The sequence below is a fragment of the Felis catus genome, chromosome A1 (assembly GCF_018350175.1).
Source record: "Felis catus isolate Fca126 chromosome A1, F.catus_Fca126_mat1.0, whole genome shotgun sequence".
Taxonomy (NCBI): Eukaryota; Metazoa; Chordata; class Mammalia; order Carnivora; family Felidae; genus Felis; species Felis catus.
Window position 1 is genome coordinate 172782784 of NC_058368.1, and position 16020 is coordinate 172798803.

A 16020-nucleotide genomic window follows, 5' to 3' on the forward strand; every position below is an offset into this window, starting at 1 on the left:
TCGCCCGCCCTCGGTCTCTGCTGCCTTATAAGGCAGCGCTACCACCCCGAGACGTTTGGATGAACTCACACCCATTATACAGGTGGGGAACAGGAGTGCCAGAAGTCCAGTGGCTGACTCTACGCCAAAGGCCAGGAAGAAAACGAGGCTGATATCCCACTCCTGCTTTACACACCAGAAAAGGGAGGCTTGTCCAAACTGAGAAAGTAGTGAGAGTAAGGCAGAGCCGAATTCAGCTAGGCTTCTCTGATCCCTATCCATTCATTCATCCAAAAATACAGAGCACCCGTTTTGTGCTAGGCATTGAGCCAGGTGCTGGGAAATACAGTGGTATTAGCAAGATAGCCAAGCTCTCTGCTTAAGTGCTAGAAGGGGGGTAAAGGTTAATCCTATAAGTAATCAAATAAATAGGATGGTCTCAGAGAGTAATTGACTGTTGAGACGCGGGCACCTGGGTGGCTCAGCCAGTTAAGCGTCCAACTCTTGGTTTCAGTTTAGCTCATGATCTCACGGTTCATGGGTTTGAGCCCCACATCAGGCTTCATGCTGACAGTGCAGAGCCTGTGTGGGAGTCTGCCCTTCCCCTACTTGCTCTTTCTCTCAAAAATAAATAAAACTTAAAAAAAAAAAAGACATTAAGACAAAATACGAAAGAGTGAGGGGGAATGGTCTCAGGGTGTGACATTTGAGGAGATCCAATAGCCATATGTGACTCGTGGCTACTATATTGGACAGCACTGAGAGTATTTCCATCCTCACAGAAAGTTCTGCCAGATAGCACTTGTCTGGAGGAAGGAGTGGCTTCCATTTGCACAAAGATTCCATGCTGACAACCTGAATTGGAGAAAAATGGTGCCACCAACTGAGAAGGAATGAAAGATGGTAGTCCAGGTACTTTCTGAACCCCTAAACTTGTCTTTGAATAGGCAGTTCTGTCACCTCTTGAAATTTATGCCCCAAGTCTCTGCTAGAGAGAAGTGGGGTTTTGTGTGTGTGTATCCAGATATTTGTGAGCAGGAACTTTATGGCTTCCTATTTCTCATCCCATAGACCCACACCCCAGCAGTAGAAAGATAGAAGCCAGGGAAAGAAGATGGTGCCTTTTTTCCCTAGTCCAAAATTGATGGAAGACACCCAGGTGTGCAGGGAGAACTGGGGCAGTTGTGTAGAAATTGCTGAGAAGGGGGAGTGTGTCCATATGGGAAAGTTTCTTTACAAACTTCTGTAGATTGAGCCCTTACAGTATGCCAGGCTCTACCCTTTCAAATGTATTCCCATTCAGCTATCTCAACAAGCTGGCCAGACAGTATGAGTGCCTCTACCTCCCTAAAGAGGTGTGGCAATTAAGGTTCATAGGGGCTGAGCCCCTGACCAAAGGTCACACTGAGGGAGTCAGTGGCCTCGATGAAATTGAAAGTTTCCTGATTCAGGTTCACTGCTGTTTTGTTTTTCCAGTCCCTGTTTCTAAGTCATTATTTCCCTACTTTAAGCTACTGACTTACAGAGTGATCATGGGAAGTATTGTTTTGTTTTGTTTTGTTTTGTTTTAGAAACTTCCTGGTAACAATATATGAATTCTTGCATCAGTTAGGACTTCTGGTTGCAACTCAAAGTGGCTTAGGCAAAATAAGGAAATTTATTGGTTCAAGTAACTTAAGGGAAGACGTGGTAGTTCTGACTTTGGATCCCAGGTCTGTAATGGTGTCACTCAAAATTTGTCCTTCCCATATTCTGACTCTGTTTTTAATCTGTGTTGTCTTTATTCTCAGGCAGGTTTTCTTTCTGAGGTGATAAAGATGGCTGCCAGCAGCTCCATGCTTACTTCTTACCAATGAGGCAACTTCTATGGAAAGAGAAAGCCTCTGTCTTAAAGATTCCAGCAAAAATCCTGGGGCTGCCTCTTACCAACTTGATTGGGGTCAGCTGTTCCTTTTGAACAAATCACTGAGGACAGAGAGTGGCCGTGTTCTGATTGGCCAGACATGGGTCACATGCCCACTCCCACCTCAGCTGAGGGATGGGGTAAGTTATTAGGAATCAATCCGTCTATATTAATTATCAAATGCTGGTAACAAATCACCCTAAAACTTATGGCTTAAAACAACAATTAGGGCACCTGAGTTGCTCCATCCATTAAGTGTCTGACTCTCAGTTTTGGCTCAGATAATGATCTCACGGTTTGTGGGTTCGAGTCCTGCTTCAGTCTCCATGCTGGTAACATGGATCCTGTTTGGGATTCTCTCTCTCTCTCTGTCTCTCTCTGTCTCTCTCTGTCTCTCTCTCTCTTTTTCTCTCTCTCTCTTCCCCTCCCCTGCTGGGTCTCTCTGTATCTCTCAAAACAAATTAAAAAAAAAAAAAACTTGGGGCACCTGGGTGGCTCAGTCGGTAGGTGTCTGACTTCAGCTCAGGTCATGATCTCACCGTTGGTGAGTTCGAGCCCCACATCAGGCTCTGTGCTGACAGCTCAGAGCCTGGAGCTTGCTTCGGATTCTGTGTCTCCCTCTCTCTCTGTCCCTCCCCACCTCTCTCTCTCTCTCTCTCTCTTCTCTCTCAGTAATAAATAAACATTAAAAAAAAAAACTTAAACAACTATTGGGGCACCTGGGTGGCTCAGTCAGTTAAGTGTCCAACTCTTGATTTTGGCTCAGGTCATGATCTCACATTTAGTGAGATTGAGCCCCCTGTCGGGCTTTGCACTAACAGCATGGAGCCTGCTTGGGATTCTCTCTCTCCTTCTCTCCCTCTGCTCCTCCCCTGCTAGTGCTCTCTGTCTCTCAAAAATAAATAAATAAACTTAAAAAAAAAACAATCAATTATCATTTCTCACTGTCCCCAAGGTTCGAGAATCAATTATACCTTAAAAAAAAATTCAGCAGCAACGTGGCTGTGTAGTTTTAGCTTGAGACCTCCCATGAGGTTGCATGCCAGATGTTGTTTGGGGCTGCAGTATCCACTTCCAAAGTGGCCCATTCAAAAAAAAATTTTTTTATGTTTATTCATTTGAGAGAGAGACAGACAGAGCATGCGTGGGGGAGGGGCAGAGAGAGAGAGGGAGACACAGAAAGCGAAGCAGTCTCCAGGCTCCTAGCTGTCAGCACAGAGCCCAAGGTGGGGCTCTAACTCACAAACCCTGAGATCATGACCTGACCCAAAGTCGGACACTTAACTGACTGAGCCACCCAGGCTAAAGTGGCTCATTCAAACTGGTGTTGGTTGTTGGCAGGAGACTACTTTCTCCCCACATGGGCCTCTCTGTAGGGTTGCTTGAGTGTCCTCACAACATGGCAAGCTGGCTTCCCCCAGAGTGAGCAACTGCAATCCTTTTTATGACCTGGGCTGAGCAAAACCATCACTTCTGCCATATTCTATTGGACACAAAGAACAGCTCTGACTCTAACTCATGTGGGAAGAAACTATACTAAGGCATGAAATCCAGGAGATGAGCATCAATAGGGAACATCTTGGAGGCTGACTCCCACAGCATCCCTCCATCCTTCCTTCCCTGTTTGTTCTACTTTTCCTATGTATAGGTTTCCTTCTCAGGCAGTGTCTCCCCAAGCAGTACAAAATCAACATCTCCCGGCTTGCATTCCTGGTGACATGAGTGGGAAGAAAGTATCTTTTTTCCCAAAGTTCTGGCAAAAGTCCCAAGGCTGACTCTGGCCAAATTTGTGTATATGCTTATCCCTGAACCAATGGCTATGGTCTAGAGATACCATGCTCTGATTGGCCAGACCTAGGCCACACCCCCATGCTTAGAACTGAAGGTAGAACTGGAAGCACTAGAGACTCACCCAGAGGATGAAGGAGGAGTGGTTCCCAAAGGAAAAAGCAGGGTGTCACTACTGAATCAAGGTGAATGGTTTGGGGGCAGGAGAAATAATAATGCCATCCCATCTCCCACACTTTTGCTCCAACTGCACATTTTAGCACCTCTTGGTTTAGCATTTTTCTCATAGGATCATCTACTTTCTTGGCCCACTTTCTGTAGTAGGTAGAATTCTAAGATGGCCCCCAGGACCCATGGTGTATGCATACCTTCTCCTAGTTATTCAATCCACCACTAATCTAGATGTTCTATAGAAGAATTCTGCAAATGTAGGTAAGGTACCAAGTAAATAGACCTTAAAATGAGATTATCATTGGCAGGCCTGACCTAATCAGGTAAGTCCTTAAATGGAATGGGATTCTTCCTGGCAAAAGAGATTCAAAGTGTGAGAGAGAGTCAACATGGGGGAGAGTCTCTGTTGCTGGCTTGGAAGATGGAGGGGACCACATGGCAAGAAATGCAAGCAGCTTCTAGGAGCTAAGTCTGGCCCCTGGCTGACAGCCTACAAAGAAACTGGGACTTCAGTCCTACAAATCAAGGAACTGAGTTCTGCCAATGGCCTGAATGAGCTTGGAAATGGATTTTCCTCCAGACCTTTCAGAGAACTCAGCCTTGATCACAGTTGTGTGATACCCTGAATAGAAAACCCAGTCACACGGTGCTGGAATTTTGAGCTACAGATTTGCAAATAAATGGTTATTTTTTAAAAGTTTTTATTTATTTTGAGAGAGAGAGTGGGGGGAGGAGGGTAGAGAGTGAGGGAAAGAGAGAGAATTCCAAGCAGGCCCTGCACCATCAGCACAGAGCCTGACACACGGCTTGAACTCACGAACCATAAGATCATGACCTGAGCCGAAACCAAGGGCTGAATGCTCAACTGACAGAGCCCCTGGTGCCCCAGTGGGTATTGTTTTAAGCTATGAAGTTTGTGGTTAATTTTAGGCAGCAACAGAAAATGAATATACCTCATCATGGACTCTAAGATCCCTTTAGTAGGAAGCTTCTCTTGGACCTCCTTAACTTCCTCCCAGTAGAACCTGAAACATAGGTCCTTCTTCCCACACTGTGTCAGTCCCTCACCAAATCCCAACTCCCCTGCCCTTGGGGGCCTAGCAAGGAAGCTGCTCTGCTTGACTTTCCACAAACAGCCTATGCCCCACCAGGCCCAAGAGGGCAGCTCGACCAATCTCTAATTCCCAGGACTCAAGGACCTTTGACCAATTCTATTGATCTGGACTCCTGGGCAAGCAGCTAGACTAACAGACGCCATGAGGGCTCTCCTGTTCCTGGGGTCCCTGCTGGGAAGCCTGGAGTCAGCGTTTTTGGTGAGAGCTGTGGGAGCCAGGAGGATTGTGCTGAGATGGCCCTGAGGGTCCCTATTACAGCCTTGGCCTCTGCTCATGACTTTTTGGTCCAGGTGACTAGAAGGCCTGTTTGGAAAGGCAAGAGTAACCCATAGGGCCTGGGGGAGGGGGGCAGGGAAGAGAGACAGCTAGAGCTGGTGGATATGAGGACATGGCCTTCATTTCTGGGGGAGGGGGACCTTGAGGAGACAATAGGAAGAGGAACAAAGGGTCTGGGTCTTTTGAGAAAATTCCTGCATTTCTGAGATGTGAGAGGAAGCTGAAGACTGGCATGGGATCAGAGGTAGGCTCCGACTTTCTGGGAAAATTCCCTTTTTCTCTTCCCTGTAGACTCCACCTTGGAAAGCCCCTAAGGAGCATGAGCACAGAGCAGATGAGCACACAGTAGGTAAGTATCCTGGCTGTGCCTCCTAAAAGACCCTTCAGTGGGAATGAGTATGGTGGGGAGTGTGCAGATGGTCAGTTTGGGGCCCTTGGCACACGGGGAGGGATCCGGGACATTCTTCACTTTGTCCCTACTTTGGCTAGTATTCAGACCAGAGTGCCTACTATGTGTCAGGTCTTTTTCCCATGGGCACTGGGGACCCAGAGTGATAGTGAACTGTGTGCTCTTTGAGAGCAGGGCTTGGGCTATATCTGAGTTCCCAGCCCAGTGCCTTCCAGTCTCCCTCAGTTTCCCCAGCCTCTCTTCTTCTTCTCCTTCCCTCAGTACATCTCATAGGCATCAGTCATGCCACACAGAGGCCAGGGCCCTTATGGACAAGAGCAGGGCTCTGAAGCCCAAATGCCTCTGAATCCTGGCTTCATCACTTATGTGCTAGGTGACTCTGGGCAAGTGACTTGACTTCTCCAAGCTTCATTTTCTCCACCCATAAAATGAGGGTGGTAATAGTAAATCTCTTAGGGTTGTGGAGAAGGAGAAATGAGTTGTTAATCCACGTGAGGCACTCAGCCCACAGACTACTGCATGGTGAATGCTTAAACTATATTAGCTTTTACTTATCAAGCTCCCTTCTAGATGGGGGATGTCTGTATCTCCCCTCTCCTCAAACCATGCAACAGCTCCCCATTGCCTTCATTCTTCCAGGCACTCAATATTTTCCTCAAATTGTGAACTAGATGGACCCTGTCCTGGTAAGCCTTGTGTGGTGAGGCCAGGCCCAGCCCCTCAGCATGGCACTAGGGCCCCACGCCTGACACCGCCTGCCTCTACCTCCTTGCCTCATCTTTCCACACCCAGCCAAACTGCTTTCTTCTCTTTTTCCTGAGCCAACCTAAGTGCCCTGCCTTTGCCTAATCACCTACTTGAAGTCTTCCTCCTCTCTATCTATCCCATTTACATCTTAAGGGTCTCTCCTCATTTAATCCTATTCCTGGTGTGGCCTTCAGCGAGTGCTGCTGTGCCTTTGCCTTTAACGACAAAATAGCAGCACATATGACATAACGACAAAATGCTTATTGAGCACATACTATGTGCCAGACTCTGTGCTAAGTGTTTGATAGACATTATCTCATTTAGGTCTCACAATACTCCTCTGAAGTAGATAGTCAAATCTTGTCATTCATGGTTGTCATGTTCTATAAAGTCACAGAGAACACTGAATTAGCAAATACTGAATGACTGCTCCTAAAGGAAATTTAAGGTTAGGTTCCTGTGAGCTCTGGTCACAACATTTTCATCAACTGTCAACATAGAAGCTTATTTTATGTGTCATTCTGCTTCAAGATAGCTTACTTACTGTGTTGTCCCTTCATTCATAATAAAGTCATGGCCAGGAGCACTATAACTCAAGCCTGGACGAAGCTTTTCTCACACATAAATGTTCTCTAGAATATATATATCATGGCCTGCTTGCACTTAGGAACATCAGCACCATATTTGGGGGCCATTTTCAATAGTAAAATCATCTACCAGAAGCACAAAATTTCAAAAATGTGGCTCTGAATAGACTGTGAAAAGGACACGTGGTTACAGGAGAAAAGCTGAAACAAGAAGCAGAGCATCACCTTGTTTCACCTTAGCTGGGAATTTGTGCTTCCGGACCTCACATTTTTCACCACTCCATGCACATCCATGAATGACCATAAAAGCACCATGAGAATTGGTTTAGGGATTACCAATACAGTTTAGCAAGAAGGCAGCAAACAGAGTGGCTATACTATACTGTTTTTAAAAATAATAATAGCTACTAGCAACATTTTTATTGTAAAAACTTTAGAAATTACAGAAATGCAAAAGAAGAAAAAATTCTTCCATAATCCGCTATCTTCTAAAAACCACTCCTACAAACTTTTGGAGCATGTCCTTCTAGATTTCTTTTTGATGTATATGTAAATATATTTGTACAAAAATAGGACCACATTTGACATGCTGGTTTTTTGGGTTTGTTTTGTTTTCAAGATCTTATTTTTAAGTAATCTCTATGCCCAACATGGGGCTTGAACTTTCAACCCTGGGATTAAGAGTTGCATGCTCTACTGACTGAGCCAGCCAGGGGCCCGTTGACATGCTGTTTTTAACTGCCCTTCTTCATTTAAAATTATGAATACTTTTTTCTTTTTTTCTTTTTAGGTTTGAGAGAGAGAGAGAGAGAGAGAGAGAGAGAGAGAGAGAAGGCATGAGTGGGGGAGGGGCAGAGAGCGAGAATCCCAAGCAGGCTATGTGCTGGCAGCACAGAGCCTGGAGGCAGGACTCAATCTCACAAACTCTGAGATCATGACCTGAGCCACAATCAAAAGTTGATCCTTAACCGACTGAGCCTCCCAGGTGCTCCTTGAACACTTTCCTGTACAAATATACCTGCATCATTTAAAGTGATTTTTAGGGGCACCTGGCTGGCTCAGTCAGTGAAGCATGTAACTATTGATCTTGGGGTTGTGAGTTAGAGCCCCATGTTGTGTGTAGAGATTGCTTAAAAATAAAAGTCTTTAGAGGCTCCTGGGTGGCTTAGTCGGTTGAGCATCCGACTCTTGATTTCAGCTCAGGTCATGATCCCAGGGTTGTGAGATTGAGCCACAATTCCCTCTTTCTTCCTTTACCCCTCTTCAGTGCTCATGTGTGCTCTCTCTATAATAAACAAACAAACAAACAAACAATTAAAAACACAAAATAAAAATCTAAGGGGTGCCTGGGTGGCTCAGTTGGTTAAGTGTCTGACTTTTGATTTCGGCTCAGGTCATGATCTCATGGTTGATGAGTTCAAGCCCCATGTTGGGCTCTGTGCCAGCACCACAGAGCCTGCTTGATATTCTCTGTCTCCCTTTCTCTCTGCCCTGTGTGCATTCTTTCTCAAAAATAAATAAATAAACTTAAAAAATATATAAAAATAAAAATCTTTTAAAATAAATAAAAGTGATTTTTATTATAAAATATGCATAACATAAAATTTACTATCTTAATACTTTTTAAGTGTACAATTCAGTGGTATTAAGTACACTCTATTGTTGTACAACCATCACAATCCATTTCCAGAACTCTTTTCATCTCTCAAAACTGAAACTTTTCTGCTATATAGTTGATCCCTGAACAAGAAGGTCAGAGGAGCTGAGGCCCTCCCTCCTGTGTAGTAGAAAATCCATGTAGAAGCTTCGACTCCCCACAACTTAACTACTAATAGCCTACTGTAGACTACTGATGGGAAACTTTACCAACAACATAAATAGTTAATTAACACATATTTTGTATGTTAACTGTATTATACAGTATATTGTATTCTTGTAATAGAGTAAGCTAGAGAAAAGAAAACGTTAATAAAAAATCATAAGGAAAATACATTTAGAGGACTGTATTTATCGAAAAAAAAAACCCACACGTAAGTGGACCTGTGTAGTTCAAACTTAGGTTTTTAAGGGTCAACTATACTATTATTGTTGTCATTTCACAGATGAGGAAACTAAGGCTCAGAGTGGTCAAGTGACTTCTACATTCAACGTGTATTTATTAAGTGGCTACTTTGTGGCAAGCACTCTTCTAGGCCTGGGGGCTACAGATTTGCCCAAGGTCACACAATTAGCAGGTGGTGGGGTCAGGAGCCCACTCCAGCTGTCTGAGTGCAGAAGGGAACATCTTAAGTTCAATTTGGCAGAACTGAACCTCTTGAAGGCATAACGATCTTTTCAAGGGTCTATCTGTTTTCCAATCAGGCCCTGGGGGGTAGCACCTGAGCAGGGTGTGGGGGGCATGGGAAACATCATCAGGGAGTGTGTTATCTTTGCAGTTCTCACTGTCACTGGGGAGCCCTGCTACTTCCCCTTCCAGTACAACCGGCAACTGTACCACACATGCATCCACAAGGGCCGGCCTGGCCGCCAGCCCTGGTAAGACTACCCAGAAGGGATTGGAGCAGGGACCTGTGGGAGACGGATTCTGCCCATCCATCTGCCCAAGGAACACTGCTTGGAGAAAGGGGGCTCTGAGAGGGAAGGGTTGGCCAATCCCCTGGGCAGAGCAGGGAAGCTTCATCTTTTTCTACAGGTGTGCTACCAGTCCCAACTTCGAGCAGGACCAGCAATGGGCATACTGCCTGGAGCCCAAGAAAGTGAAAGGTACTACACACAGCCTTTGGGGTAGCTCAGGACCCTCTCCTTCCCACTACTCTACTGGGTATCATCAGTTCTTACCCACCTGGTATTCTGGGCCCATCCAGACCCTTCCCTTCCTCCAGAGGGAGAAGTTCTAGGAGAAGGTAGCCTCATTTTGCAGGTGGGTAAACTAAGGCATGGAAACTTGGAGTGCCAAGGTCATAGGACAAGCAGGTTTGGGTAGGGACTTATCTCCCATGACCCAGGCTGTCTGACTCAGGCTCCCCACTCTTCCTTCCACTGTATCCATCTCTCAGACCACTGCAGCAAACACAGCCCCTGCCAGAATGGAGGGACCTGTGTGAACATGCCAAAAGGCCCACACTGCATCTGTCCAGAACACTTCACTGGGAAGCACTGCCAGAGAGGTAAGGAGATGGTGAAGCCATGTGAGGGGCTGTTGGGAAAAACAGGGGCAGTTCTGGGCCCACTGAAGAGGTCTCTGGATCCCCGGAGACTTGGCATGATCCTGGCCTCTCTTGAGACCACTGCCCTCTCCCATTTGTCCCCAGAGAAATGCTTTGAGCCTCAGCTTTTCCAGTTCTTCCATGAGAAAGAAACATGGCATAGGCTTGAATCGGCGGGTGTGGCCGAGTGCCAGTGTAAGGGTCCTGATGCCCACTGCAAGCCGCTGGCCAGCCAGGGTGAGTGGATGGGTCAGGAATTGGCCTGAGAGGAGGAAGGCAGAGGTCTGGAGGAAAAGCTGTTAGGCAACCAGTCGGGGTGCCGAAAGAAAGGGGAATTTTCTGTGAGGTCTTCGGGCCCAGAGGTGCTTCAATGTGCTCCATCTCCCAGTCTGCCACACCAACCCGTGCCTCAACGGAGGCAGCTGCCTAGAGGCGGAGGGTCACCGCCTGTGCCGTTGCCGCGCGGGATACGCAGGACGCTTCTGCGACGTAGGTGAGTAGGGATCTTGGAGGAATCAGAAGCTCCGCCCCCAGGTAAGAAGGACTCCAGGAGAGGGACTCCGGAGAGTGGGGAAAGTGGCTGAGAGGGCAGTGGGAAACCACACCAGTTCCAGGCTGCAAGGAGCCGCCTCTCTCCCCAGACACTGAGGCGCGATGCTACGACGGCCACGGGCTTGACTACCGCGGCACAGCCGAGACTGCGCTGTCGGGCGCCCGGTGTCAGCCGTGGGCCTCAGAGGCCACCTACCGGAACGTGACTGCAGAGCAAGCGCTGAACTGGGGACTGGGCGACCATGCCTTCTGCAGGTGCTCTGGGTGGGGCGGGCGGGGCATCTCCCTCTGCCCCAGGGCCCTCTGGCGCTCCTTACCCTTTAACAGCGCCCCCTCCGGTGGTTACAGGAATCCGGACAACGACACCCGCCCGTGGTGCTTCGTGTGGAGCGGCGACCGGCTGAGCTGGGAATATTGCCGCCTGGCACGTTGCGAACCCCCAGTCCTAGAGGCTCTTCAGTTCCTGCCTCCAACCCAGGTCCCCTCTGAGCACCCGGATTTTCCCCTGCCCTCGCTTTCAGCACTGCAGAAGCCTCAGCCCCCGACCCCAGGTAGTTGGGAAGTGGCGGGAAGTCAGAGGGCGCGCGGCGAGCTACCTTCCAGCCCTTGGTGGGTCTCCCAGCACTCAGCCTGGGCTCCTCCCACAGCTTTGGGCGCGACGCCGAAGCAGCCCACTCCTCTGCCGAGTCCCAGCTGCGGACAACGGCTCCGGAAACGGCTGTCCTCGCTGAGCCGCGTGGTTGGGGGACTGGTGGCCCTGCCCGGGGCGCACCCCTACATCGCCGCGTTGTACTGGCGCCACAATTTCTGCGCGGGCAACCTCATCGCCTCCTGCTGGGTGCTGACCGCGGCGCACTGCCTGCAGAACCGGCGAGTGCCGCCGCGTCTGGCGCCCTGCCCAGGACCCTAGCTCCTCGTTCTTCCGAGCCCAGCTTCCGTGCAACACCCGAACCCATGCCCTACCTCCCTCTCCCTCTTCCCCAGTGCCCTAGGAGGAAGCTGAAACCCAGCAAGGGACTCGGGGGCAGGAGGCCTGTGGCCGGCTCTGAGCTCGCTTTCCCCCGCATCCCCTCCGCCCACAGGCCCCCGCCGGAGGAGCTGACGGTGGTGCTCGGCCAGGACCGCCATAACCAGAGCTGTGAGCAGTGCCAGACTCTGGCCGTGCGCGCCTACCGCCTGCACGAGGCCTTCTCGCCCATCACCTACCAGCACGACCTGGGTGCGGGGGCGGGAGCGCCCCCTCGGCGACCAGGGGAAAGGGTGGGGGAGGGCTCGAAATCCCAGCGTCTGGGTCTCACCCTCCTCCTCGCCTGGGTTAGCCCTGCTGCGCCTGCAGGAAAGAGAGGACGGCCACTGCGCGCTCCCGTCGCCTTTCGTTCAGCCGGTGTGCCTGCCAAGCAGCGCTGCCCGCCCAGCTGAGGCCGAGGCCGCCCTCTGTGAGGTGGCAGGCTGGGGCCACCAGTTTGAGGGTAGGCAGAAGGGCTGGCTAGGGGCGGCAGGGACACCTCTGGCCACCGGGGTAGGCAAGAGAAATTCTCAGCTTTGGTACCACTAGGGACAGGTGGCGCTGACCTGGTGGGTTGGGAAGATTTGCAGGGCCCTTGTGTCTGCAGTCAGCTCCTGCCAGGGCCTGGGCTTCACTGCTGGGGTGGGGGAAGGGGAGGTCCCCAAGGCTCCTAAGGGGTACAGAGAGAATCACAATTTCCTTTGGTTACTTCTTGGTACTGCGATGCAAGGGCTAACAAGGATGCCGGCCTCGCGCTGGGGCAGCCGGTTGGCTAGTTGGGAAATATTGTTCCGAGACATTGGGTGGGAAGTGGGAGTGGGGTTCCAAAGCACTCCTGCTCCGCCCCTTCCATTCAAATCCCGGCTCCTCTCTGGTCTCAGTTTTCTTGTCTAAGAAATGGTATTAATAGCAACTCTTCCTCACGGGCTTGCTGCAACAGAGGCCAGTTAGTGGGGAGTCAGCAGGGTCGTGAAGGGTGTGAGGAAGGCACTCTTGGTTCGCAGGGGCCGGGGAATATTCCAGCTTCCTGCAGGAAGCACAGGTGCCGCTCATCCCTTCTGAGCGCTGCTCCGCCCAGGACGTGCACGGAGTCTCTTTTACTTCGGGCATGCTCTGCGCTGGCTTCCTTGAGGGTGGCACCGACGCCTGCCAGGTGAGCCCATGGGCTGGCTTGGTGCCCTCCTCCACCCCATCAAGTCCAGACTCCAGACCAAGGGCGCTGAGCCACGTGTCCCTGACCCAGGGTGACTCCGGGGGCCCGCTAGTGTGTGAGGAGGAGGCCGCAGAGCACCAGCTCGTCCTGCGAGGCATCGTCAGCTGGGGTTCCGGTTGTGGCGACCGCTACAAACCAGGTGTGTACACCGACGTGGCCAGCTACCTGGCCTGGATCCAGGAGCACACCAATTCCTGACCATCCAGGGACTTGTCTTTCCCTCCTGGGGGGATTCTGGAATGGAAGGGTGGCTGATGCATAATCATGGATGGCAAGGGTTGGGTTTGATTCCTCTCAGCACCACCAGCCTGGCGCCAGGCATAGAGTAGGCACTCAATAAAGTGTGTCTGAAAATGTGTGAGAGGCATAGTTCTTCAGGGGACCTGATGGGAAATGCCAAGACAGTAAACTGGTGCACTTCTCCATACTCCTCGGGGAACAGGATCTATTAAGATCTTAAACAAGGTATAGATTGGTGTCCAACTGATGTTCTTTGAGCCATACTGTGTACCAAGTCCTGAGCAGGGTGGCTCCATATATTTATCTCTTGTATGAACTAACTTTTTAACTTTTGAAGTTTATAGGACAGAGGTTCTCAATCTCTACTGTACATTAGAATCATCTGGGGAGCTTTTTGAACCTGTGCCTGAGATCCACTTCAGATCAATTAGATCTCTAGGGAGGGGGTGTGGGTAGTGGTATGTTTTTAAAACTCCCCAGGTGATTCCATGTGCAGTCAAGGCTGAGCACCATGGTTAGAAATGCTTCACATTAAAACAGTGCTGTGGACTCTTAGAGCTGGCAATGTGGATAACACCCCCACCCGAACTTGCACTAGAGCAGTGGGGCTCAAATTGTGCCTGGACCACCAGCAGCAGTGTCACAAGGGAACTTGTTAGAAATGCATATTCTCTGGCTACCTCCCATACTACTGAATCAGAAGCTCTCAAGTTGAGACCCAGCAATCTGTTTCATGGATTCCCAGGAGATGCTGATGTTCCTAACGTTGAACCAAACTGAGGATTCTGGGGGGTTCAATGGTCACCAGTCTGGGAGGTCTAGCTGTCCACTTGCTCTCTTTCTTTTCATTCTTTTTTTTTTTTAAGTTATTGTTGACAGAGACAGAGTGCAAGTATGAGCTGGGGAGGGGCAGAGAGAGAGAGGGAGACACAGAATCCCACGCAGGCTCCAGGCTCCAGGCTCCAAGCTGTCAGCACAGAGCGTGACATGGGGCTTGAACTCACGAATTGTGAGATCATGACCTGGGCCGAAGTCGGATGATTAACCGACTGAGCCACCCAGGCGCTCCTCTTTCTTTTTGTTCTTAAACCCGGGTGCACACTGCGCTCAGTGAGCCATTTAAGTTGGTTTCTCAAGGGTTGTACAGATCGGTGTGATTTTATCTTTCAGGCTAACTTTACAACTTTACACAGGTCTAAGATATGAGCTTCTCTCCCTCAGCCCATGTACACATTCTCCAGTGTACATAGTGTCTCTGTGACATCACCATGCCTCGATGTCACAACCCCGCCCTGACATGCCTCACAGTGCATGGAGTTCCAGGCACACGGAACAGCCGGATATCCCTTAAAAGTGCAAGGCGAGGGGCACACTCTGAGCCAGAATGGGGGACTGGAAAGGCTATATCAGTGGAGTGCTGCGGGACCAGCGTATTGATGACGTGGCCATCATGGGCCACTCAGACAATCGCTGCGTGTGGGCATCGCGCCCTGGAGGCCTTCTAGCTGCCATATCACCGCAGGAGGTGGGTGTGCTCACAGGGCCTGATCGGCACACCTTCCTGCAGGCCGGCCTGAGTGTGGCAGGCCGCCGCTGCTGCGTCATCCGAGACCACCTGCTGTCTGAGGGAGATGGTGTCCTGGACGCTCGCACTAAAGGGCTGGATGGGCGTGCTGTCTGCGTGGGCCACACCCCGCGCGCGCTCCTGGTGCTCATGGGCCGACGGGGTGTGCATGGGGGCATCCTCAACAAGACAGTGCATGAGCTGATCAATGGGCTACGCAAGCAGGGCACATAGCAGTACAGCTAGGCCACTGGTGACTGCGTCAAAATAAACTGCTGGGCCTGGCTGGCTCATCCTGTGTTTTTGCATGTTGGGCAGTTGCAGATGAGGAAACCAGTTTCCAGAAAGATTCTTTTTTTTTTTTTTAATTTTTTTTCAATGTTTATTTATTTTTGAGACAGAGAGAGACAGAGCATGAACTGGGGAGGGTCAGAGAGAGAGGGAGACACAGAATCGGAAGCAGGCTCCAGGCTCTGAGCCATCAGCCCAGAGCCCGACGCAGGGCTCGAACCCACGGACCGCGAGATCGTGACCTGAGCTGAAGTCGGACGCTTAACCGACTGAGCCACCCAGGCGCCCCAGAACGATTCTTGAAGAGGGGTTGCCTGATGGGGCTGGGATTTTGAGTTCAGAGGCTTCCCAGCCTCCTGTCCCCTAGACCTGGCCCTCCTATCCATGAATGCCCTGCAGAGGCCTCTGGCCTGACTTCCCAGGGTCCTTTCCCAAGAAAACTTTCCACACCTCTGTGTGGGACAAACTGTAAAAGTAGTTCCTCCCACACCCCTCCCAAAGCAAACCCCAGCTAGACCCTATGGGGTCAGGGAGTCAGGCTGGAGGCCAGTGTACTAGTCACCCCCTCTACTTGGCAGGAGGAAGCCTTTTCAAGTGTAAGTGGGTGATGGAGTAGGGCTGGTAGCTTGGAGAGCAACTCTGGGGCTCCCGGGTTCTTGCATCTCCTCCCACATATCCCAAAGGGATTGGGAGAAGAGCACATGGCCAAGACCATCACAACGAGGTCTGGGCCCTATAGCCGTCTGCCCCCTTGGAGTCCAAAGGCCCCAGAGGACTCTCTAGACTAGAAGGAGGAACTTAGGCATTCCCTACCCCTTGACCTTCACTCTGCAGGCCTCAGCTCCAGGGGCCCTATGGAAAAGGAGGAATTGAAAAGCTTGGATGGATTTGTTTGTTTTAGTGTTTATTTTGGGGGTGGAAGGGGCAGAAAGAGCGGGTGACACAAAATCTGAAGCAGATTCCAGGCTCCAAG

The 16020-nt window shown here is 50.2% G+C and overlaps 2 protein-coding genes across 3 annotated transcripts; both read left to right on the forward strand.

Moving 5' to 3' along the window:
• Nucleotides 1–760: 760 nt before the first annotated feature.
• Nucleotides 761–13310, forward strand: F12 (coagulation factor XII). 2 transcript variants are annotated; one of them, XM_045054223.1, is made up of 16 exons: nucleotides 761–891; nucleotides 1770–2022; nucleotides 5030–5154; nucleotides 5524–5581; nucleotides 9411–9510; nucleotides 9668–9738; nucleotides 10032–10142; nucleotides 10287–10418; nucleotides 10570–10674; nucleotides 10823–10988; nucleotides 11082–11284; nucleotides 11381–11603; nucleotides 11816–11952; nucleotides 12053–12202; nucleotides 12744–12892; nucleotides 12983–13310. In XM_045054223.1, the coding sequence occupies exons 3-16, from the start codon at nucleotides 5098–5100 to the stop codon at nucleotides 13148–13150; spliced, it is 1830 nt and encodes a 609-aa protein (XP_044910158.1). In that variant the 5' UTR covers nucleotides 761–891; nucleotides 1770–2022; nucleotides 5030–5097; the 3' UTR covers nucleotides 13151–13310.
• A 972-nt stretch (nucleotides 13311–14282) lies between these two features.
• On the forward strand, nucleotides 14283–15056 carry PFN3 (profilin 3). The gene has a single exon (XM_003981209.5). The coding sequence runs from the start codon at nucleotides 14577–14579 to the stop codon at nucleotides 14988–14990; it is 414 nt and encodes a 137-aa protein (XP_003981258.2). The 5' UTR covers nucleotides 14283–14576; the 3' UTR covers nucleotides 14991–15056.
• Nucleotides 15057–16020: the final 964 nt, after the last annotated feature.

Bases quoted from the DNA above. Each gene is read 5' to 3' on its own strand.
- F12 (XM_045054223.1), top strand. From the start codon at position 5,098: ATGAGGGCTCTCCTGTTCCTGGGGTCCCTGCTGGGAAGCCTGGAGTCA. The intron at 10,143-10,286 runs GTAAGGAGATGG...ATTTGTCCCCAG, and splicing joins TGGGAAGCACTGCCAGAGAG to AGAAATGCTTTGAGCCTCAG. The intron at 11,285-11,380 runs GTAGTTGGGAAG...CTCCTCCCACAG, and splicing joins GCCTCAGCCCCCGACCCCAG to CTTTGGGCGCGACGCCGAAG.
- PFN3 (XM_003981209.5), top strand. From the start codon at position 14,577: ATGGGGGACTGGAAAGGCTATATCAGTGGAGTGCTGCGGGACCAGCGT.